Raw genomic sequence first — 24,185 nt, 5'->3', positions numbered from 1 at the left:
CTGCACATAGTAAGCGCTCAATAAATACTATTGAATGAATGTCCAAAACTGAGCTCCTCATCTTCCCTCCCAAGCCCTGTCCTCTCCCTGACTTCCCTATCACTGCCATCCTTCCCGTCTCTCAGGCCCGCAACTTCGGTGTCATCTTTGACTCGTCTCCCTCGTTCACCCCACACATGCAATCCGTCACCAAAACCTGCCGGTCTCACCTTTATAATATCGCCAAGATCCGCCCTTTCCTCTCCACTCAAACGGCTATCTTACTGGTACGGGCTCTCGTAATATCCCGGCTAGATTACTGGGTCAGCCTGCTGCTCTCTGATCTCCCTTCCTCCTGTCTCTCCCCGCTCCAGTCTATTCTTCACTCCGCTGCCCGGCTCATCTTCCTGCAGAAACGCTCTGGGCCTGTCACTCCCCTTCTTAAAAGCCTCCCGTGGTTGCCTATCGACCTCCGCACGCAACAAAAACTTCTCACTCTAGGCTTCGAGGCTCTCCATCCCCTTGCCCCTTCCTACCTCTCCTCCTTTCTCTCTTTCCACTGCCCACCCCGCACGCTCCCCTCCTTTGCCGCCCACCTCCTCAGCGTCCCCCGTTCTCCCCTATCCCGCCGTCGACCCCTGGGCCGCGTCCTCCCGTGGTCCCGGAATGCCTTCCCTCCTCTCCTCTGCCAAACTCATTCTCTTCCCCTCTTCAAAGCCCTACTTAGAGCTCACCTCCTCCAAGAGGCCTTCCCAGACTGAGCTCCCCCTTTTCCCTCTGCTCCCTCTACCCCCCCTTCACCTCCCCTCAGCTAAGCCCTCTTTTCCCCCCTTTCCTTCTGCTCCTCCCCCTCTCCCTTCCCCTCCCCTCAGCACCGTACTTGTCCGCTCAACTGTATCTATCTTCATCACCCTATTTATTTTGTCAATGAGATGTACATCACCTTGATTCCATTTATTTGCTATTGTTTTAATGAGATGTTCATCTCCTCGATTCTATTTATTGCCATTGTTCTTGTCTGTCTCCCCCGATTAGACTGTAAGCCCGTAAGGGCAGGGATTGTCTCTATCTGTTACCGATTTGTACATTCCAAGTGCTTAGTACAGTGCTCTGCACATAGTAAGCGCTCAATAAATACTATTGAATGAATGAATGTTGTCCCACGTGGGGCTCATAATAATAATAACAATGGTATTTGCTAAGTGCTTACTATGTGCAAAGCACTGTTCTAAGCACTCGGGGGGGGGATACAAGGTAATCAACGTTGTCCCACATGGGGCTCACAGTCTTACTAATAATAATGATGGTATTTGTTAATACTAATAATGATGGCATTTGTTAAGCACTTAGTATGTGCGAAGCACTGTTCTGAGCACTGAGGGGGTGATACAAGGTGATCAGGTTGTCCCACGTGGGGCTCACAGTCTTAATAATAATAATAACGATGGTATTTTTAAGCACTTACTATGTGCCAAGCACTATTCTAAGCGCTGGGGGGAGGAATGCAAGGTGACCAGGTTGTCCCACGTGGGGCTCACAGTCTTAATAATAATAATAATGGTATTGTTAAGCTCTTAGTATGTGCAAAGCACTGTTCTAAGTGCTGGGAGGAGAATACAAGGTGATCAGGTTGTCCCACGTAGGCTTAATAGTAATAATAATGTTGGTATTTGTTAAGCGCTTACTATGTGCAGAGCACTGTTCTAAGCTCTGGGGTAGATACAGGGTAATCAAGGTTGTCCCAAGTGAGGCTCACAGTCTTAATCCCCATTTTACAGATGAGGGAACTGAGGCACAGAGAAGTGAAGTGACTTACCCACAGTCACACAGCTGCCGTGGCAGAGCTGGGATTCGAACCCATGACCTCTGACTCCCAAGCCCGTGCTCTTTCCACTGAGCTTTAATAATAATAATAATAATGGTATTTGTTAAGCGCTTACTATGTGCAAAGCACGAGGCAAGCTGGCTGCTTAAAATTAAAACAAGGCTGGACGTAGTCATCCAGTGCTATATCCATCCCGGTCAGAGGACTGACTGACCACTGGAAGGCGGACCGTCCGGGGTGTAAAACCCTGTGGCCATTCGAACTCCAGCCCCCACCACCTCCTCCGACATTCCCCATCCTCCTCACCCCTCCACCTTGCTGCAACGTGAAGCCGGACCGAGGCCGTCGAGGGTGGGCCAGACGGAGGCCAGTTTAGCCCGACGTGGGCACCCACGAAGGAGGCCAGGCTCTGCAGAAAACCCTCAGCTTGGAGCCTGGGAGCTTCCCCGGGCCCGGAGCCCGCCGTGGGGACGCTGACCCTCTGGGGAAGGGAAGGGGCTGATTGTTTCCGGCTAGGGAGGAGATCCCCCACCCCAAAAGGAGGCACTTACATCCACTCCCACCTCCTGCTCGCCCTCCGTGCTCGTCACCCGGCACGATGAGGGGAGCGGTGACCCGACGTGGCCTTCCCGACAGGGGCATTTGTGCCCTCTCCACCCACCGGGTGTTGGTCATTCAGCAGCTGCGATGCCCGCCTATCTCCCCCTCCCTCCGCCTGCCATAGCGTCTCGGTATCCCCTTCCCCCTAAGGGGAGAACATAATAATAATAATAATGTTGGTATTTGTTAAGCGCTTACTACGTGCAGAGCACTGTTCTAAGCGCTGGGGTAGATACAGGGGAATGAGGTTGTCCCACTTGAGGCTCACAGTCTTCACCCCCATTTTACAGATGAGGGAAGTGAGGCACAGAGAAGTGAAGTGGCTTGCCCACAGTCACACAGCTGATAAGGGGCAGAACATGTCTGCAGGTGGAGGCCCTGGCCTCCCCACTCGCTCGAGACCTCGTGGCATCCCCCTCCCCGGGTCCCGGCGAACGAGGCGGCCGCTGCCGGGCCGAGGTACGCCGGCTCGACGGCCTCAGCCCCCTAAGGCGATCCCCGCGGCATGGCAAAGCGGAAAGAGCTCGGGCTCTGCGAGTCAGGAGGTCATGGGTTCTAATCCCGGCTCCGCCACTTGTCTGCTGTGTGGCCTTGGGCAAATCCCCTCACTTCTCTCTGCCTCAGTTATCGCATCTGTAAAATGGGGATTAAGAGCGGGAGCCCCTTGTGGGACAGGGACTGTGTCCAATCCGAATTGCTTGTATCCACCGCAGCGCTTAGTACAGTGCCTGACACAGAGTAAGTGCTTCAAAAATACCACAGTTATTACTAAGGGATGGCAGGGGCTTGGGAGGTTCTTGGTTTGGGCAGGGAATGTGCCTATGTGCTTTGTTATATGATACCTGGTGTTTGTACTGTGCGCCAGGCACTGTACTAAGCACTGGAGTGAATACAAATCAAATACAGTCCCTGTCCCACGGTCCTCCGTCCCTGTTCACGGTCCATGTCCCTGTCCCGATCCCCATTTTACAGATGAGGGAACTGAGGCACAGAGCAGACAAGTGGTGGAGCCGGGATTAGAACCCATAACCCAAGTCCGCCACGCCTCGTACTCTTCCAAGCGCTTAGTGCAGTGCTCTGCACACAGTAAGCTCTCAATAAACATCACTGATTGAATGAACGAATAGGAGAATCCGCAGGGCGGGCCCTTGCTTCCCCAGATGACCGGGAAAAGGAGTCCCAGAGAGTCTGGACCGTTAATTCGGAGGTTCTTTATTGAGTGTCCGTCCACCCGGAGGCCCCCCCCAGCAACAATTGACACAATACGGAAGAGAGGGCCCACGAACCCGGGGGGTCGGCGGGGGATTCCGAGTTTGGGGTGGAGGGGAACATCTTGGGGAGACGGGGGAGCAAGCAAGGACGTTGTACGCGAGTGTGTGGAGAGGAGAGAATTGTGTGTGTGTGTGTGTGTGTGTTTGTGTGATCACGTGTGTGTTTTTGAGTGTGGGTGCGTGTGCCAGCGGGGGCTGGAGTTGTGCGGGCCTGTCGGTGGGAGTTGGGGCTGGCGTGGGTGTGCGTGTGTCAGGGTGAGCGGGAGGTGGGGCGGGGCAGCAGCGCCATACAAAAGGGACCGCGTCTTCCGGAGCGACGTATAATACAGAGCTCTGTCCCTCAGCTTTTCTTTAAAAAATAAATTTACACATACATAGAGAGCATTTGGTAAAAAATATATACATTCTCAGAGCAGCGGCAGTAGCCCCGCTAGGGCTGGGGATGGGGAAGTCCCAGGAACCACAGTAGAACCGAGCCTTTATCGGGACCCAGGGGCCGCCTTGCCCCTTCTGGGGGGCCCCGGGTGGCGGGAAGAGAAGGGGGTACCGACGTCTCTGTGGTGGGGGGCGGGTTTCAGACAGGTGCTCCCCGGAGCCAGTGGCTGAGGTTGGGGGGAGTGGCAGGAGAGAGGGGGTCCCCTTGGGTCGCAGAGAAAGTAGACGAAAAGGGGGAGCCGAGGGCGGGCGGGCCTCAGTTTCCCCCTCCGGCGGCAGGGTGGAGGGAGGCGCCCACCCAGCCCCGGCGACCCCTCCTGTTTCCCTGAGCGGTGCTCTTCCCGGGGCCCGGGTGGGGACGCCCGCCGGTCCCGGCCCCACGGGGTGGCCTTTACCGACGGGGCGGCACTCGGAGAGGCGACGGAGGCTGGAGGCGGGGAAAGGGCAAAGGGGGGGACCAGGGGTGAAGAGAGACCCGGGGGAGAGAAGAAAGGGAAGGAAAGAGGTGGAGGGGGCAACGGGCATCAGAGCCCCAGCCCGCCGACTCACGCCCTCTTGCTCCGCGTGGGGGCTTCGGGGGGGGAACGGGGGAGGAGTGTCAGGGTTAGCACCAAACTAGGTCCCCACCCTGGTCCCGGGGTGCCTTCCCGCTAACACCCACCAGATCCGACCCTCATCCTCTGGAGGGGCTCCCCCCGGGGAGCAGAGGGAAGGGAGGAAAAGAGAGAGAAACCAGCCCTCAGGCCCCCCAAGTCCTAGCTTCGGGAGGGGTCCGAGCCCTCCCGCCCCCCTCCCCAGGGAGGGAGGGGGCAAGCAGGGGCCGGCAGGGCAAGTCCAAGGGGCCAGTGCTATAGGGACTCCCCCGCCACCCCCCTTCGGGGAAGGGGTCGGGGGGCCGGGATGGGGGTGTTCAAAGTGCTTGAGTGTCATCAGGCTTGGCGCCCGGGCCCAGTGGGGCAGGCGTGGGGCGGGCCCCTCCTCCTTGCCCCCCCCGCCCGCCTGCCCCTCACTGGCTGTCTGGCTCCAACTTGTAGGAGAGTTCAAACAGCAGGTTCTGGTTATCGATGACCTGGAACTGCCGGACGTAGGCCTTGGTCTGCAGGTGGTGAGGAGATGCCTCCATCTCTAGGCCTGCGGGCACACCGGGACTAATGTCACCCCCTGCCCGCCCTGGGCACCCCGGGGGGAGCCCAGCGCCCTAGCACACCGCGGGAGCGAGGATGGAGGTACGGGGCAGGGGGGCGGTGTCGTGGAGAGGGGGTGCAGGGGGAAGACCGTAGAGAGGGCAGGGGAGGGTCAGAGAGAGAGGGTGTGGGGAATGCCGTAGAGAGAGGAGCACGGGGGAATTCCTCGGAGAGGGGAGCACGGGGGAATTCCACGGAGAGGGGAGCACGGGGGAATTCCGTGGAGGGGAGGGTCATAAAGAGGGGAGCACGGGGAAGTGCTGTGGAGAGGGGGGTTCGGCCGGGTTCAGCCTGTCCCAGTGGAGGGGTGGGACTGGGCAGGGACCGTGGGCACCTGGGATGGGGCCCGAGAGAAAGTGCCCGAGACCTAGGGGAAGGGTGGAGGACAAGGTCAGGGGGTCCCGCGCCTAGCCCTCCGGGGCACTCACAGGGCGGTCGGCTCCGGTACCTCCTGATGGTCCGCACTTTTTCGGCCACGGCGTGCTGCGGAGGGGAGGGGAGACTGAAGCCGGGGGCCCATCTGCACGCGGCAGAGAGTCTGGGAGTGGGTGGGGGAGGCTCAATTCCCTCCTGAACCCAGTGATTCCGACCAATCCGAGGCTGGGAAGAGGGGGTCCCGCCCAGCCGGCCCGCCCCACCTTCAGCAGCCGCCCACCCCCCTTCCTCGCCCGGAGCTGGGGTCCCGGGGCTCACCAGTTTCTCAATGTTGACCAACCCATCCTGGAGGGTCTTGCTACTCTGGTGCAGGAAGGTCAGATCTGTGGAGAGAGAGAGAGAGAGTCAGCAAGGATTGGGGATTGGAGTCCAGGGCGGAGGTCAGGGGTCAGAGGTCGGGCTGCTGACCTTTGAGAATCAGAGGCACGAAGGGAATGACGGGGGGCTTCATTCTGGAGATGACCTCGCGGTAACTCTTGTGATTCCTGCAGGGGTCCTGAGGAAGGTAGGGGCTGCTCAGAGCAGTGGAGAGACCGTTCCCTTCTCCTCCCTCATCCCCTAGAAGCAAGACTGGAGGGGCCCCAGGTGGTCCCCGGGCCCCCATCGCAACGTGACGCCTGGGGCAGAAGAGCACAAGCTGTTAGCCCGGAAAGGCAGGGGATCAGTCGCCTCCAGAGGGGTCCCTGGGGTTCGGGTGTGAGACCCGAGGTGGGGTATCTGGGGGGGGGAGGGAGGGGTCAAGGGCCAGGCAGGGAATCTCTCATTGAGCCCATAAGCCTCAGGATGCTGGTTTGTCTGGCCTGGGCCCAGGCCTCTGTTCCGAGCAGGTGCTTGAAAGGAACATGCTGGACGTCCTCCTGGACACCCATTCTCACGGTAAGGGCTGGATCATCCAATAACCCTAACTCTCTCCTCAGCCCTAATCCTCTTTTCAGTGTCCCAGCATGGACCACCTAACAGCCCTAACTCTCCTCTCTCCATGCCCCAAGTTGTCCTGTGGGGGGAAGGTGTGCACATGTCGTGAGCGGTTTCGGGGGGGGGGGGGCGTCTTCTGGGGCCCAGGGGGAGAATGTTGGATCGATGGGGAGGGAGACAGGGGTCGCCCACTCACTGTCAAGTTCTCGAACTTGCGGAAGAGATTCTTGAATTTTCCGGGCAGCTTCTGGGGACAGAGTTGGGGAGATGGAGCGCCGGTCAGACGGGGTGACCGAAGGGTCGGGGATGTGGCCAGTCCCCGGCTCCAGGGGTCCCGAGATAGGGGCAGGGCTGGACAGAGAGGGGCCCGGCCTTTTCCAGAACGGGACCCAGGGAGGGGAGGGGGTGACCAGGCCAGAAACGACCCCAGAACGTGGGGATCGCCCCCCCGACCCTTGCGTGCCGGCCTGGGGGTCGGGCTGGGGGAGGGGAAGGGTTCTCACCTCCCAGGTCAGCCGCAGGCGGCTCACGGCAGCGTTGTCCAACCCGATGACCACGGCGTAGAAGGACAGCATGTCCTGATTCTGCTTGCAGCTGCAAGGGGGGGCAGGGGCTTAGCCGGGGGGCCCGGTGTGTTGCGTGGGAGCGTGAGGGTACGAGGGGGTGGTCCCGGCCCCCCGCCCGCCACTCTCCCCCCACCCGGGGCTCACACGGCAGCGATCTTGATGAACTTCTTGAGCAGCTGGGCGCGCTTGGCGAGTGGCTGGCAAAGGAGCACCTCAGTCCCCACCCAGTGCTGCACCTCGCTACACCGCTGCAGCAGCAGCTCCAGGTTGGCCGTCTCCCGGCGACCCCTCTGCCCATGAAACACGTAGTCCACAAACTCCAGCTGCCAGGGCCCCGGCGAGGGCGGAGAAGAACGACAGGAGCCCGGTGCGGGACAAGAGGGGATGGGGGAGAAGAGAAGCGGCGTGGCTTAGCGGAGAGAGCCCGGGCTTGGGAGTCAGAGGTCGTGGGTTCTAATCCCAACTCTGCCACTTAGCAGCTGTGTGGGACTTTGAACAAGTCGCTTCACTTCTCTGGGCCTCACTTACCTCATCTGTAAAATGGGGATTAAGTCCGTGAGCCCCACGTGAGACAACCTGATCACCTGGTATCGACCCCCAGCCCTTAGACCGGTGCTCGGCACATAGTAAGCACTTAACGAATACCATTATTATTGTTGTTGTTATTACGGGGCAGAGGAGAAGGGGAGATCAGAGGCCAAGGGGTGGGAGAGCCGAGGGCACCGTTAGCGTCGCTGAACGCGCCGCACAGTCCCGGCTCCCGGCGACCCCGGCTCACCTCGTGCACGCAGCGGAACAGCTCCCAGTGGAAGGCCGTGAGGTGGGCGGCGATCTCCTCGGCCTCGGCCCGGTGGATCTCCACGTCCCCGGGAGAGCCCGGGATCTCCTCTGGGAGGGGCGCCTGGAGGGGCGAGACCCTTCAGACACAGGGCCTCGGGACCGCACCCCCAGACCCTCCCCCGGCGCAGGGGATGGGGTCCGACGTCCCCCATAACTGTCTCTCCCCACAGGTCTTCAACAGGCCCGAGAGTGAACGGGTGGGGGGGCCCGGGACCAGAACGGAAGGAAGGTCGCTCAGTTGTAGACAGGGAATCTGTTTGTTGTTCTATTGTACTCCCCCAAGCGCTTAGTACAGTGCTCTGCGTACATTAAGCGCTCAGTAAATAAGATGGACTGACTGAGTGTTTCTGACCCGAACCGGATCCCTGACTTGGGAGCGACCCCTGCCCCCCGCCCCCCCACAAAACGAAAAATTCAAATGACCCGCTAGCCCCTGTGACCGCCCCCCGCCTCCCCAGTCTGCCCTACCCCAATTCCCAGGTTTGGAGAGGCCGGTTTGGGGTGAAGAGTCTCAATTTAATTTAATTATGGTATTTGTTAAGCACTTACTATGTGCAAGGTACTGTACTCGGCGCTGGGGTAGATACAAGCAAATAGAGTTGGAGACGGTCCCTGTCCCACGTGGGGCTCACGATCTCAATCCCCATTTTACAGATGAGGTAACCGAGGCCCAGAGAAGTAAAGTGACTTGCCCAAAGGTCACACAGCAGACACGGGGCAGAGCCAGGATTAGAACCCATGACTTTCTGACTCCCAGGCCCGTGCTCGATCCACTAAGCCCTGCTGGCCCACGTGAGCCCCATGTGGGACAGGGACTGTGTCCAACCCGATGATCTCGTATCTACCCCAGCGCTTAGTACAGTGTCTGGCACATAGTAAGGGCTTAACCAATACCATGGAGAAAAACGGTGGGAGGGAGGGCTCACCAGAGCTTCGAAGCCATCGCGGGGGCAGGCGAACAGGTGACTGTTGATGCCCAGCGTGGTGAAGACGCAGTCGTCGCTGGGTTGCAGGATCACTTTCTCTGTGCAGACACAGGTCGCTCAGAGCCCCCCCCCCCCCGCAACGCTGGCCCTCGGCTCACACGGACATGGGCTGCACAGACCTCGGCTCGGATGGACATAGGCCGCTCAACCCCTCCCTCCACCTGCCAGACCACGGTTCGCGTGGACACGGGCCACTGGTCCCTCCCTCCGGCCCTGCACCCCTCGCCGGACGGACCCGGGCCCCAGTCACCCCCTCCTCCCTCCGACCCCCTGCTGGACTTCGGCTTGGACGGACCCGGGCCGCTCAGCGCCCCCCTTCCTCCCTCCTCCTCCACGCCCCTGCTGGACCTCGGCTCGGATGGACACGGGGCCCCTCCGCCAGACCTCGGCTCGGATGGCCCTGGGCCGCTCAGCCCCTCCGGACCCCCCCGGACCCCCGCTCACCCCCGGAGGAAGCCACGGCCACCAGGATGAGGGTCTCCAGCCGGCCGGCGGGCTCTTCGCAGTACTGCAGCTTCTCGGCCACGGAGTTCAGGATGTCCTGCACGGAGGCGGACAGCCGGCTCCGGATGGTCACGTACGAGTGGTCGGGCATGTAGACGCGGCAGAAGACTGGGGGGAGACGGCAGGGGCGGCCACTCAGACTGGGGGGGCGGGGAGGCGTCCCCTGAGGTCACGCCCCTCCCCACCTGCTCAGCTTTCTCTCTTTCTCACTGGGGCCCTCACACCTCTACTTTCTTGGGGCCCGGAGGCTGGAGCAGGGGGATTCTGGTCCCCAAAAACCCACGGGAGGGCGTGGGCCTGGTCGGAGACCCCCTGGGGGTCTTAGGCTGCAGAGACCCCCCAACCATGGCCTTCTCGGACCAGGAAACAGAATCTCCTTAAGATCCGCTTTAAGGCCCTCAAATCAGCTTTCTTCCCAACTACCTTACTGCCTCACCTGTGCACTTGTACCCCTTAAGACTTTGATTTTCACCCCATCCCTTGAGCCCTTCCGTACATCTCCATCTCTAATTTATTTTACCATCTGTCTTCCTCCCTAGACCAGAAGCTCCTCGTGGGCAGTGATCTGTGCACAAGCGCACAGAAAATGCTCAATAAATACTACTGATGGGTCCGGAAAACTCCGGCCGGTGACCCGGACATCGTCGCGGGCGGGCCACAGGGGTCCCGCCCCAGGCTCGCCGGGTCCCGGGGTCCCCAGTCCCCGGCACTCACTCTCGTCAGAGCCCCGGAAGGCCACCCGGGTCTGCAGGCAGGAGTCGATGCGGCGGAAGTGGCGGAACAGCGGCTTCACCTGCTTGCTGGGCGGCGGCTTCTCCTCCGGGATCCTGGGGTGGGCATGGCTGGCATTAGCAGGCGCGGCTCTGGGTGGAGGGGGCAGGCGGGCCACCCCCCCAGCTGGCACCAGTGAAGTTGGCAGGAAGCCTCGACCTCCCGGGGCGAAGGGTTGGCCTTCCTCTCCTCTTCCGCCCTCCCCACCTCCAAAGCCCTTCTTAAAAATCCACCTCCTCCTAGAAGCCTTCCCGAATTAATCCCACAAGCCTAGCTGGACTAGTCCGACAGTCCCCCTTAACGCTTACTATATTCATCCAGTTTGACTACATTCATCCAAACCCCTACCGTGCTGATCCAAGCACTTATTTCCCACCTTGACTACTGCGTCAGCCTCCTCGCTGACCTCCCTGCCTCCTCTCTCTCCCTACTCCGGTCCATACTTCGCTCTGCTGCCTGGATCATTTTTCTAAAAAAAAAACCCAGCTCGGCCAATATCTCCCCTCCTCCTCCAATATCTCTCTCCCCCTCAAACGGAAACTCCTTACCGTCTGCTTTAAAGCACTCGACCAGCTTTCCCCTTTCCCTCCTTGCCTCTCTGATTTCCTCCCACCTCCCAGCTTGTACACTTTGCGCGTCCATCAGGAGCTTACTCACCGTACCTCGCTCTTATCTGTCTCGCCTGCCGCCCCCTTGCCCTCTGGTCCTGGAATTCGCTCCCCCTTCCTATCCTCCAGTCCATCGCTTTCCCCATCTCCAAAACCTGACTCGAATCCTTTCTCCCCAGAGAGGTTTTCCCTGACCTAAGCTCTCATTTCCCCTTCTTCCTCTGTATGTCGCCGATACACCTGGGTCTCTTCCCCTAAAGCAGTGCCTAATCTTTCCATCTTCAACCCCACGGCACTTATGTACATATCCTTATAGCCTGCCCCACCTGTCTTCCGCTCTAGACTTTACGCTCCTCATTCATTCATTCCGTATTTATTGAGCGCTTACTGTGTGCAGAGCACTGTACCGAGCGCCTGGGACGGTGCGATACAACAATAAGCGGACACATTCCCTGCCCGCGGTAAGCTTAGCTCCTTGTAGGCAAGGCTCACGTCTACCAACTCTGTTTTATTGTACCCTCCAACTGCTTAGTACAGGGCTCTGCTCTCTACGGTAGGCTCTCGATAAGTACCACCGAGTGATCGATATTCAATGACTTAGCTTTTTCCTGTTGACATATTTGTACGACTTCCTTATAGCCGGGCTCTTCCTCCTACTCTCACAATTTGTAAATCGTTTATTTCTGTCTCCCCATCAGAGGGTCAATTCCTTGAGGGGAGATGCCACTGTGTTTGGCTTTTGCTGCAGTCTCCCAAACCTGTAGTACAATCGTATTTACTGAGCACTTACTGTGCGCAGAGCACTGGACTGAGCACTCGGGAGAGTCCAGTACAACAATGAACAGATCCAAGTGCTCCGTCCTCCTTGGGCGCTCGATAAATACCATCAGATGATGATGACGACGACGAGAAAGAAGAGTTTGAGACGTTGGGTCGGAGTGACCCTCCCACCCGCCCCACACTCTTCCAACTCCCTCCTCCCTCCCCCCACCTGCCCTCACTTGAGCTCCACGGTTCCCACGAGCTGATGAAGCTTCACGATGTCCTCCTGCAGCTCCTGGTAGAGATCCTCGTCCTTCATGATGAGGAGATACAGGTCCTGGGGAAGGCGAGGTGGGAAGGGTCATGGGGGGCGAGCCCTGGGTGGAGGGCCGGGGGGCAGATGGACGGAGGGGGCCAGGCAGGAGCTCTTCCGGCCGGACGCAGCGGGGGACCGTGGCGGGCGAGGGACGGGGGTGCCCGTGCAAATCCACTCTTCGTCGTTTTAATGATAACGACGGGATTTGTTAAGCGCTTGCTCTGCGTCAAGCACCGTTCTAAGCAATGGGTAGATGGGTTGGGCAAGGTCCCTGTCCCACGTGAGGCTCCCAGTCTTCATCCCCATTTTACAGATGAGGTAACTGAGTCACGGAGAAGTGAAGTGAGCCGCCCAGGGTCACACAGCAGAAGCCGGGCCCTTGGGACCGCCAGGCCCCGTGCTCTAGCCACTAGGCCACGCCGCTTCCCACCGTTTTCTGTCGGTTGCCCGGCCCACCCCTCGGCCCGATCTTCCGCCAGGGCCCAGCCCCCGCCACGCGGCCCGGAGCCCCCGGGCCCGCGGGAGACCCCTCCCCGCCCCACCTTGATGATGCGTCCGGCGGCCTCGTCCTCCTGAAGGAGTCCCTGGTGGGTGTCCAGGAAGTGGAGAAGCACGGCCAGGCAGGCCTGCTTCCTGCGCGGGCCCTGCAGCTCCCCCAGCCCCAGCCCCAGCCCACCCGCCCGCACGAAGCTGCTCCAGGGTCAAGGGGGACAACGGCTCCAGTTGGGCAGGCGCACACGGGCATCACCACAGCCCCCTCCCCCGGGAACCTGGGGTCCGCCCCTCCACCGCCCCTGCCCCCAGCTGGGTGCCTTCTGCCTCAGGGAAGCGGCACGGCGGCGGCGGCGGCGTGGCGGGTAGAGCACAGGCCCGGCAGAAGGTCACGGGTTCTAATCCCGGCTCCGCCACTTGACCGCCGGGTGGCCTCGGGCACGCCGCTTCACTTCTCTGTGCCTCGGTCACCTCATCTGTAAAACGGGGATTGAGGCCGTCGGTCCTCTGTTGCCGACTTGTTCATTCCCGGCGCTTAGTACAGTGCTCTGCACATAGTAAGCGCTCAATAAATACTATTGAATGAATGAATGAATGAATGAATCCTCCGCGGGACGGGGACCGGGTCCAACTCCATCCGGTGGTACCCGCCCCGGAGCTTAGTACGGCGCCTGGCGCCCGGTAAGGGTTCAACAGATCCCGTAACGATTATTATCGCGGCGGAGGGCCGGGGCAAAGACTTGGGCTCGGAGGGGGGCGACGCGGACGTCCGCGTCGCCCCCCTCCACCGGTGCCCTGGCGGCCGCAGCCTGTTTGTATAAGGTGGGGCCGGGGCGGGGGCCTGTGTGAGTTTCGCTTGGGGCGCCCTGCCCTCACCCGCCCTGCTGGGGAATTCGCCCAGTCACAGCTGGCTCGGGGCCCTGTGTCGATAGCAGACCCTACGCTGACCCAGCCAGCCGGGAGCACAGTGCTTTCCACAGCCCCTACACTAACCCTGCCAGCCAGGGGCACAGTTCTTCTGCAGACCCCACCTTAGAGAAGCGGCGTGGCTCAGTGGAGAGAGCCTGGGCCTGGGAGTCCGAGGTCACGGGTTCTAATCCCGGCTCCGCCGCTTGCCGGCTGTGTGACTTCGGGCAAGTCGCTTAACTTCTCTGTGCCCTCAGTTACCTCATCTGTCAAATGGGGATGAAGACTGGGAGCCCCACGTGGGACAACCTGATGACCTCGTATCCCCCCCAGCGCCTAGAACAGTGCTCGGCCCATAGTAAGCGCTTAACAGATGCCATCATCATCGTTATTATCATCAACCCAGCCAGTCGAGGGCACGGTGTTTACCGCAGACCCTTCACTGACCCTGCCGGCCGGGGGCACGGTGTTTACCGCAGACCCTACGCTAACCCAGTCAGCCGGGGGCACGGTGTTTACCGCAGACCCTATGCTAACCCAGTCAGCCAGGGGCACAGTCTTTACCACAGACCTAAGTAACCCAGCCGGGGGCTGAGTGTTTACCGTAGACCGAAACTAATCCAGGCAGCCAGGGCACAGTGTTTACCACAGACCCCGCACTGACCCAGCCAACCGGGGGCACGGTGTTTTACCACGGACCTTACGCTAATCCGGCCAGGGGCGCAGCGTTTACCGCAGAACCTCCCTTAACCCAGCCGGGGGCACCGTGCTTGGCGCAGACCTACGCTAACCCTGCCAGTCAGGAGCGCAGTATTTACCCCAGACCCCGCACGAACAGAACAGAAGCCCGGGGAGGGTCTCCACGGCCCCGGCCCACCCCAGTCCCCGGCCCAAAAGGATATTACTGCAGGAGTTCACGCAGGAACTGGTCCGTGGGCAGGAACAGTGAGTGGGTGAGGATGATGTCATCGAGGAGAATGTCTGGGGGGACAGAAACGAGGGGATGGGGGAAGTGGGGAGGGGGCTACTGGCCCAGATTCGGCTGAGCACCTGACTGTGCCCCCTTCCTCCTCCCCGCTACGGGTCCATGGTCCCTCCACATGCTCCAACACGCTCCCGACTCGCTCCCACCCGTGGGGCCGCCGGCCGGCCGCGGGGGTGGGGCTGGCGGGCGCGGAGGCAGCCGGGGCGGCCCGGAGGGGCGGCTCAGCTCTCCCACCTATGGGCTCCGGTCCCTTTCGGTGTCTCTTCCATCCCGGCCCACAGAGACCGCACCCCCCCAACCTCCAGAGGGGCTGCAGGGACACCTCCCCCACCTCCAGAGAGCTATCGAGACGCCCTTCCACCTCCAGGGGAACCAGAGAGAAACCCCCCCACAGCTCCTCAGAGCTATACAGATGCCCCTTCCACCACCAGAGTGGCTGCAGAGACATCCCCATCTCCAGAGGGGCCACAGAGACACCCCCCACAGCTCCACAGAGCTATAGAGACGCCCCTCCCACCTCCAGAAGGGCAGCAGAGACCCCTCCCACCCCTCAGAGAGCTATAGAGATGCCCCTTCCACCTCCAGAGAACGCCCCCCATCTCCAGGGGTGTCGCAGAGACCGCCCCCCACCCCTCCAGAGGGCTATAGTGATTCCCCTTCCACCTCCGGAGGGGCTGCAGAGCCCCCTCCCACACCCAGAAGGCTACAGAGATGCTCCTTCCACACCCAGAGGGGCTGAAGAGACCCCCCTCCCCCAGAGAGGACCCAGAGATGCCCCCCCCCATCCCTGAGGGGACACAGAGACCCCCCCCCACAAAAAAAGGCAGGGGTTGTAGAGACCCAGTGACTTGGAGTCAGACGGCCCCCACCCCGCCCCATCCCGGTCCCTGCCAGTTGGGAATTGTTCCCCCTCCAGATGGGCTGTTTCCCAACCCAGGAAGGCTCTGTCCCCGACTCCAGACGGGCTCCAGCCCCCCTCCCAGGCAGGCTCCGTCCTGCTCGAGGCAGGCTCCGTCCCCCCTCCAGACAGGCTCACCCCCTTTGATCCCAAAGCACTTAAGTAGAAGCCAGCGCCTCTGGGGCGGGTGGGCGGCCTGGCCTGTGCCAGGAGCAGGAGCGGGCAGGAGCCCGGGGTTAACAAGGGAGGGGTGCGGCGCAGATGGGCTGGGGACGAGGTCGGTCTGACACACAGCCAGCTCTGGGGTGGGGCAACCCAGGTACAGGAGGAACGGGGATGGGGGGCGGCTGAGGGGGGTGATGCTACTCTACCCGCTTCCAGGTCCAAGGCCCGGTGTGTCTGAGGCCCTGTGCCAACCAACCGGTGCCCTCTGCTAGATTGACACTGGCACTCCAGAACCCCCAGCCCAGGGCACGGGCCGCGTCCGACTCTGCCGGCCGGACCGGGGCCCAGGCGAGGGTCCCCGGGGCAGGTGGAAGCCGACGGGCATGGCCGAGGGGTGATCGGGCAGAGGGAGAAGTCTCGGTGCCACATCCTGGCCCTCTGCTGCCAGAATGGGGCAGCTGAGCAGGTTAGACTGGTTCTCCCGGGCCCCGGCCAGAAGGAGAGAAGGGGAAGGGAGGGGAGGCGACGGAAGGAGACCGGGGGCACCGTCCCTCCTGGGAAGCCCCAGAGCCCGTGGTGGCACATCTAAGACAAGGCCCATCTCTTGCCTCTTCTTCCCGCCCCCTCGCTCCTTCCCGCTCCAGGACGCTCAGCTTCCGCCCAGACGCCACCGAAGCCCGACTCCGCTCCCGCCCCAGCTCGGCTCCAAGCCCAGCGCCGCCCAGCGCGTCGGGGGTGGGGGGCTCAGAGCTGAGGGAGGGCGCACAACCAGGGGTGCAGACCTGGAGGGCACAGAGCGTGGCGGCTGGGAGGGAAGGGCTTCCAACGCAGGGCACGCAGGATGGCGCAGATGGCCTTTCCCCCGCTCGGGGGACCCTTCAGCCAGGCAGAGGTAGACCACAGCGGGCTGGGCCCGCAGTGACCGACAAGACCCTTCCCGAACGGCGTGGACCGTCACATGCGGGGACGGTCACGTGGGAGAGGGCGGTGGGGACGGGCCCGGCATGCCAGGGCGGAGAGCGTTGGGGATGGGCGCGGCGTACCAGGCGGTGGGTATGGGTCCAGTTTACCTAGGGAAGCAGGGTGGCTTAGTGGAAAGAGCACGGGCTTGGGAGTCAGAGGACGTGGGTTCTAATCCCGGCTCCGCCACTTGTCTGTTGGGTGACCTTGGGCAAGCCACTTAACTTCTCTGGGCTTCATCTGTAAAATGGGGATTAAGACCGTGAGCTCCACATGGGACACCTGATTAACTTCTATCTACTCCAGTGCTCGGTACAGTGCTTGGCACATAGTAAGCACTTAAATACCATAATTATTATTCTTATCAGCTGGGCTGAGGGCAGTGGGAACAGGCCCAGCATACCAAGGCAGTGGGATGGGCTGTGGGCATGGATCCACTGTACCAGGGTGGTGGGCAGTGGGTATGGGTCCGGTGTACCAGGGCGGCATGCATGGTCCCACTGCACCAGGGCAGAGGATGGTAGGGAGGAGCCCAGGACATTAGGGTAGACAGCAGTGGGTTCAGAGAGAAGCAGCGTGGCTTTAGGGGAAAGAGCCCGGGCTTGGGAGTCAGAGGTCGTGGGTTCTAATCCCGGCTCCGCCACTTGTCTGCTGTGTGACCCTGGGCAAGTCATTTCACTTCTCTGTGCCTCAGTTACCTCATCTGTAAAAATGGGGTTTATAAAATTTGAGCCCCACGTGGGACAATCTGATTACCCTTTATCCAGCCCAGCGCTTAGAAGAGTGCTCTGCACATAGTAAGCGCTTAACAAATATCGTAATTATTATTATTACGGGTCTAGCATTCCAGGCAGTGGGTAAGGGTGGCGAGGAGGGGTCCGGCATTCCAGGGTAGACAGTATGGGTCCAGTGTACCGGGGGGTGGGCACAGGTCTACTGGACCAGGGCAGAGGGTGGTAGAGACAGGCCCAGCATACCGGAGCAGTGGGGATGGGTCCAGCATACCAGGGCAATGGGTAGGGGTCCAGTGTACCGCGGTGGTGGGCACAGGTCCGCTGTACCAGGTCAGAGGGCGGTAGGGACGGGTCCAGCCTACCAGGGGTCGAGGGTGGTGGGGACGGACCCCAGCGTGCTAGGATCGTGGATACAGGTCCTGTGTACAAGTGGAGGATGCTGGAGAAGGGCCCAGCATACCAAAATAGGGGGGAGGGACACAGGGTACGGAGCGGAGGGCGGTGGGGATGGGTCCAGTGTATCAGGCAGGAAGCGACGGGGCTGGGTCCAAGTGTACCAAGCAGGAAGCAACGAGGAAGGGTCCAAGTGTACCAAGCAGGAAGCAATGGGGAAGGGTCCAAGTGTACCAAGCAGGAAACGGTGGGGATGGGCTCAAGTATACCAAGCAGGAAGGAGCAGGACAGGTCCAGCGTACCAGGTAGAGGGCAGTAGGGAAAGGACCAGCGTACCAGGGCAGGGGAGATGGGTCCAGCGTACCAGGTGGAGGGCGATGGGGATGGGTCTGGCGTACCACGGCAGTGGGGATGGGTCCAGCATAACAGGCAGAGGGGAGGAGGGATGGGTCCAGCGCACCAGGCGGAGGGCGATGGGGATGGGTCCAGCATAACAGACAGAGGGGAGGAGGGATGGGGCCGGTGTACAGGCAGAGGGCGATGGGGATGGATCCGGCGTACCAGGGCAGTGGGGATGGGTCTAGCATACCAAGCAGAGGGTAGTAAGGATGGGTCCAGCATACAGGCAGAGGGCGGTGAGGATGGGTTCAGCTTACCAGGCGGAGGGCGGTGGGGATGGGCCCAGCGAACCACGGTGGAGGAGGGTGGTGGGGACGAGCCCAGGGTAGAAGGGTGGGAGGTGGGGGTGGGGACAAGTCCAGCCTACCAGGGAAGTCGGTGGGGGCAGTCGGTAGTGCCAGGTGGAGGGCAGCGGGAAGGGGCCCAGGGCACCAAGGCCGAGGGTGGCGGGGATGGGCCCGATACACCAGGGCCAAGGGGCTCGCTTTTCTTCACCCGCTTTTCAGTTGGGGGGAGGGGGCAAGGGGTAGGGGCTTCTTGCACATGGGGAGGGAGGGAGGGAGGGGTAACAGCAGTCTGGGCTGCCTTCTTCTCAGCAAAGCCTAAGGGGTGAGATCAGGTGGAGGGGGAGTGTTTAACCCTTCCCCTAATTTTCCCTCCTTCTCTCCCCCCATCTCCCCTGCCCCTGCTCTGAACCTCAGTTTCCCTATCGTGATGGGAACGAACCCTCACCTCATCCCTGACAGGTGCCCGTGTCGGGGGCGGGGAGGGGAGGGGCATCCCAGAAGGTAAGGAGTCTGGGGTCTTCCCTGCCGGGGGCGTCCCTTACAAGGAAGGAGTCGGGGTGTGTGAGTGGTGTGGGTTGCTGCGGCCACTTGGGATCCGCCTCGATTCAGCCTCACTTCCCACCTCCCCTGTGATTGGCGCCTGCCTGTGCCAGGCCCAGCTTCGGGGAAGGCGGCGGTGCAGTGGAAGAGAGAGAGGGAGAGAGAGAAAAATTAGGGAGAGAGAAAAAGGGAGAGGGGGAGAGAAGGAGAGAGGGAGAGAGAGGGAGAGAGGAAAGGAGGGAGAGAGAAGGAGAGAGGGAGAGAGGAAAAGAGGGAGAGAGAAGGAGAGAGGGAGAGAGGAAAAGAGGGAGAGAGGAAAAGCGGGAGAGGGAGAGAGAGAGGGAGAGGAAAGGAGGGAGAGAGGAGGAGAGAGGAAAAGAGGGAGAGAGAAGTAGAGGGAGAGAAGAAAAGAGGGAGAGGGGGGAAAGAAGGAGAGGGAGGGAGAGGGAGACAGGAAAAGAGGAAGAGGGAAGGAGAAGGAGAGGCAAAGAGAGAGAGGGAGAGAGGAAAAGAGGGAGAGAGAAGGACAGGGAGAGGAAAAGAGCGAGAGAGAGGCAAAGAGGAAGAGGGAGAGAGGTAAAAGAGGGAGAGGGAAGGAGAGGGAGAGGAAAGGAGAGGGAGAGGGAAGGAGAGGGAGAGGGAAGGAGAGGGAGAGGGAAGGAGGGGGAAGGAGAGGGAAGGAGAGGGAGAGAGAGGGAGAGGGAAGGAGAGGGAGAAAGAGGGAGAGGAAAAGAGGGTGAGCGAGGGAGAGAGGAAAAGAGGGGGAGAGAGAAGGAGTAGGGGGAGCGGTTGGGTGGCCCGGGGGTTGTGAAGGGCGGGAAGCCGTGAAGGGCAGGTGTTCGGGGGCGAACCTGCGGAGCGGCCCGGGGCCCAAGGGGGGCACAGCCCGGCCGGCCGCCCCCCAGAGCCCCCGGACCCCCGGAGGGACGGAGGGGGGCCCGGGGGTGTGTGTGTGTGTGTGTGACGGTGGGGTGCCCCCCTGCGGGCCGCGGCGGGGTCTTACCTGCGGGGGGCTGGTGGTCGTCGGGGGCGTGTCTGGGTGCGGGCCGGGCGGCCAGGCCGTCGAGGACGCGGGCCAGCAGGCTCTCGGGCAGGTCGGGGGCGCCCAGCGGGGGCCAGGCCGGGGGCGACAGCGGCTCGGCCGGGGACAGCTCGTCGGACGACGAGAAGGACGAGGCGGAGCGCAGTGCGGGGAGACCCCCGCCGCCGCCCCCGGACCCCGGCATCCCCTCGTCCAGCTGCAGCCAGCAGCGGCCCCCGCCCTCCTCGCCCTCGCCCTCGCCCTCGCCCTCCTCCTCCTCGCCGCCGTCCTCCTCGGGCCGGGCCGTTGGGGCCGGGCCGGGCTGGGCCGGGGGCTCCCGCAGGAAGGCGGGCAGCAGCAGGCGGGACACGCTCTGGCGCCGCTGCAGGGGCCGGGACCCCCCGCCGCCGCCCCCGGGACCCCCGGGACCCCCGGGACCCCCGGGACCCCCGGGACCCCCGGGACCCCCGGCCCGGCCCGCCAGCTGCGACGTCTGCTTCTTGAGGAATTTCTCCAGCGGCTTCATGCCCCCCCGGGCCCGGCCCGGCCCGGCCCGGCCCGGCCCGGCCCGGCCCGGCCCGGCACGGGGGGCAGGGGGTCCGGACGGCCGCCGCCCCGTGCCCGGGGGCTCACCGGCCCGCCGTGCCCGGGGGCTCACCGGCCCGCCGTGCCCGGGGGCTCACCGGCCCGCCATGCCCGCGGGGCGCGGGGCGCGGGGCCCGGGGCCCGGGGAGGGGGCTGGCAGTGCCCGGTGCGGGCCGCGGAGACGACGACGACGACGAGGAGGAGGTAAAGGAGGAGGAGGAGGTGGAGGGGGCAGAGGCGGCCGATCGGGCTGCGCTCCCGCTCCCGCGAAGGTGGCAACGGCGGCGAGGCCCCGCCCACCCGCACCGGGCCCCCGCCCACCCGCACGAGATCACACCCACTATCACGAGGCCCCGCCCATCCGCGCCAGCCCCCCCCACGAAGTCCCGCCCATCATCACGATGCCACGCCCACCGGGACCGAGCCCCCGCCCCACCTATAACAGGCCCCGCCCATCACCACGAGGTCGCGCCCCCGCTACTACTAGGCCCCGCCCACCAGATCGAGCCCCCGCCCATCACACGATGCCCCGCCCCCCGCCCTGGACCCGCCCCCCAGGACTGGCCCCGCCCCAGACACGCCCCTTCCACCTAGGCCCCGCCCCCAGACAGACGACCCCCCCTCCCTTGCCATAGACCCGCCCCCTCTCCTAGGGTCCCGCCTTCACACCCCCCTTTACTTGGGAAGTCCCCGCCCGGGACACGCCCCCTCCCCCGTTGGCCACGCCCCTCGTCATCGGCCCCGCCCCCCGGACACAACCCACCCCCCCGACACGCCCCTTACTTAGGTCGGGCCCCACCCACAAGCAGCCCGTGGGGCGGAGTGCGATCATCATAATAATAATAATGATGATGATGATGGTATTTGTTAAGCACTTACTATGTGCCAAGCACTGTTCTAAGCGCTAGGGGAGATCCAGGGTAGTCGGGTTTCCCCACGTGAGGCTCGCAGTCTTCATCCCCCTTTTACAGGTGAGGTCACTGAGACCCAGAGACGTGGTTTCTTGCCCAAGGTCACACAGCTGATAAACGGCGGAGGCGGGATTAGGACCCACGACTTCGGACTCCCAAGCCCGGACTCTCCACTGAGCCACAAAAAGTCCCATTTTACAGATGAGGTAAGCGAAGCACCGCTAAGTGAACTGCGAGCTTCTCGTGGGCAGGGATCGTCTCTATTTCCCAAGCTCTGAGTACGGTGCTCTGCACACCGTAAGCGCTCAGTAACTACTACTGAATGAATGAATGAAAGTAAGCGCTCAGTAAATACGATTGAATGAAGTGACTTTCCCAAGGTCACGCAGCAGACAAGTGGCGGAGCCGGAATTAGAACCCGTGACCTTCTGCTTCTCGGGACCGTGCTCTATTATGCTTCTAGATGGATGAGGAGCTCTGGGGCACCGCGGGGCACCGGCCCCTCTGTCCTGTCCCTCCCCCCGGCCCCGGAGAAGGCCTCTGGTCTTTGGTGGTACCCTTCTCCTCCCCAGTCTATCCGGGCCCTTCACCGGGTGGCGGGAGGCCGGCCGCGGGGCTTCTCTTCCGCGGCTCCTCGGAACGGAGTGTCCGTCTGGTGGCATTCGTTTCTCCAGCGCTCTACTTGCGAAGGGGGAGACCGAGGCCCAGCGAAGGGCACGGAAAAGCCGGGACGCGAAGCCCTGCCCCTGGAGATCCACGTGGGGCCTCCCGGAGCAGAAGCCGCTCTGTGGGTACTAGACCCGAGCCGGGCAGGGCCGGGGTGGTACCCGCCCCCCATGGGGGTGGGCGTCAACAGGCCTGGGAGGGCCGGGTGGTGGAGCAGCAGGTCGGAACAGGCCCGACTGGCTCAGGGGCAGAGGTGGCATGGAGCTGGGAGAGAGTGAAGTGACCCGCCCCAAGTCTCACACAGCAAACAAGTGGCGGAGCCAGTATTAGAACCCACGATCTCTGATCGCTCTTTCCACTGAGCCACAAAAATTCCCATTTTACAGATGAGGTAACCGCGGCGCCGCTAAGTGAACCGCGAGCTGGTCGTGGGCCGGGATCGTCTCTGTTTCCCAAGCTCTCGGTTCGGTATTCCGCGCCGGGGCACCGGGATACCCGGGTACAACCGGCAGGGTTAAGCCGCCGAGGTCGGCGGTGCCGGTTCCGGGAGCCGGGCCCTGCCTGGGTCTTCGGGCACCGCCCGCCCACCCGACCCTGGGGGAGTCACCGCAGCACCCCAGCTCCGACATAAAGGCCAGAAGAGGGTTCTGGCAGCCAAGGGGGCACCCGGAAAGGGAGGGTTCGAGCCAGGCCGCGGTTGGGGCGGAGGTCCCGGGCCTCCGGCTGGCTCGGGCCCGGTGGGGACGGCGCCCTTCCTCTGGGCCTGCTCGGCAGCCGGCCCCACCCCGGCGGGCCGTGCCCGGGCAGGGCCGGCCGGAGGCCGTCCTCCGCCGGCGAGGGGCGGGGGTGGCACCTGGCTCCGCAGGGGCGCCCCACCTGTGTTTATCCCGCGCCAGCTGGGGGGCAGGGATCCGTGTGGCTGAGGAGCAGGGTGTGGCTCCGGGCATGTGTGTCCATGCACGCTCTGAGGCATGTGCGTACCCGTACGACAGCGTGGAGCCCGACACACGCACGCGCGGCGGGTGTGTGCCTGCAGACCTTGGCCACTAGCTCTGAAGGCGGGGGGTCCTTGGTCCCCAGCCTTCCCTCTGCCCCCCACCCCGGGGGGTGACCGGGCTGGGAGCCGCGGTGGATGCTCCGTTGGGGTGAGGGTGGGGGCGGCCTCCTCTCCCGGTGGTACATGTGGCTGTTGCCAGATTAAGCTGGTTACCATGGCAACCTCCTCCCAGGCAGGATCGGGGACGGGCAGCCGGGGAGGGTACGGCAGCAGTCTGGAGCCACCGGGGAGGCCTCGGTCGTGGGGGGTGGGGTACGGCCGCTGCCCGCCCCCCCCAGCCCGACCGGGTGCCCACCCTAAGGGGAGACAGGGGAACCCCGAGCCCCAAACTCCCTAAGGCCCGATACCCCCCCGACACCCCTCTTCGGCTTGGAAGGCCCAGAGGGAGATTGCCGGGGCTCCACACGTGTCCCTCTCCCTGACCTGGGGGAACACCAGATTGGGCCTTGTGCGTGTGTGTAAGGGGCTGGGGGCAGGCGGGATCTCCCGGCGGGGCCTAGACCCGGGGCCTCTCTTTTGTGAACCAGTTACTAGGGCAACCGAGAGAAATGGGATCTGACCGTGGGGACGGGAGGCGGGGAAGACCTGCCCACCCCTGCCCACAGCCCGGGGCCACCCCCGTCGCTCCCAGGGGCTGGACCGGAGCAGATGGCACCAGAGATGGCACGGAGGGAGGCTGGGGGGTGGGGGAAACAAGCAGAAGGGGGGAGGACCGTGTCCCAGCCGGGTTGGGGACGGGGCCACCTGCTAGGTTTTGAAATGGGCGTCGGGTGCCCTCCCTGCAATTTAAAGATTTCCCGGGCACGTGTGCCCAGGTGTCAAGCTCCGCGCCCGGTGCCGGCCCCTGCCACCGATGCGGCGGGAAGGCGAGGCTCTGACTCCGGCGGGGTGGGGGCCTAGACTAAACCCCTTTCTCAGGGAAGAAAAGAGATTAAGTGCTTAATACGGAGCCCCTCGCACAGTTAGCGCGCGATAAATACGACTGAACGATCGCATGACGGACCAGGCACGACATGACTGCACTTTTAAATCCCTCCCCTTTGCTGGGACAGTCTCCCAGCACCTGCCCCGCTCCCCCAACCCTCCCACTGCACGGGCCAGCAGGAAAGGGGCTGGTGGGGGGGGCGTGTCAGGCCTCCCGGGCAGAGCGCCCTGTTCACTGGGCACAAGAGAGAGGCGGGAACCGAGC

At 62.7% G+C, this 24,185-nt stretch overlaps 1 protein-coding gene across 1 annotated transcript; it reads right to left on the bottom strand.

The window, feature by feature from the left end:
* Nucleotides 1-3,595: 3,595 nt before the first annotated feature.
* RAPGEFL1 (Rap guanine nucleotide exchange factor like 1) lies at nucleotides 3,596-20,308 on the bottom strand. Its single transcript, XM_029074413.2, has 15 exons — nucleotides 19,760-20,308; nucleotides 14,301-14,376; nucleotides 12,540-12,690; nucleotides 11,921-12,018; nucleotides 10,255-10,367; nucleotides 9,481-9,648; nucleotides 8,977-9,074; nucleotides 7,989-8,111; nucleotides 7,355-7,533; nucleotides 7,148-7,238; nucleotides 6,841-6,891; nucleotides 6,138-6,225; nucleotides 5,988-6,052; nucleotides 5,723-5,777; nucleotides 3,596-5,241 (listed from the first exon to the last, which is right to left on the bottom strand). Exons 1-15 carry the CDS (start codon nucleotides 20,301-20,303, stop codon nucleotides 5,117-5,119), a joined length of 2,025 nt encoding a protein of 674 aa, XP_028930246.1. The 5' UTR covers nucleotides 20,304-20,308; the 3' UTR covers nucleotides 3,596-5,116.
* Nucleotides 20,309-24,185: the final 3,877 nt, after the last annotated feature.

Source organism: Ornithorhynchus anatinus, chromosome 11, assembly GCF_004115215.2.
Source record: "Ornithorhynchus anatinus isolate Pmale09 chromosome 11, mOrnAna1.pri.v4, whole genome shotgun sequence".
Lineage (NCBI taxonomy): Eukaryota > Metazoa > Chordata > Mammalia > Monotremata > Ornithorhynchidae > Ornithorhynchus > Ornithorhynchus anatinus.
The sequence above is the reverse complement of the archived record's forward strand: the minus strand, read 5'-3'. Positions and strand labels throughout refer to the sequence as shown.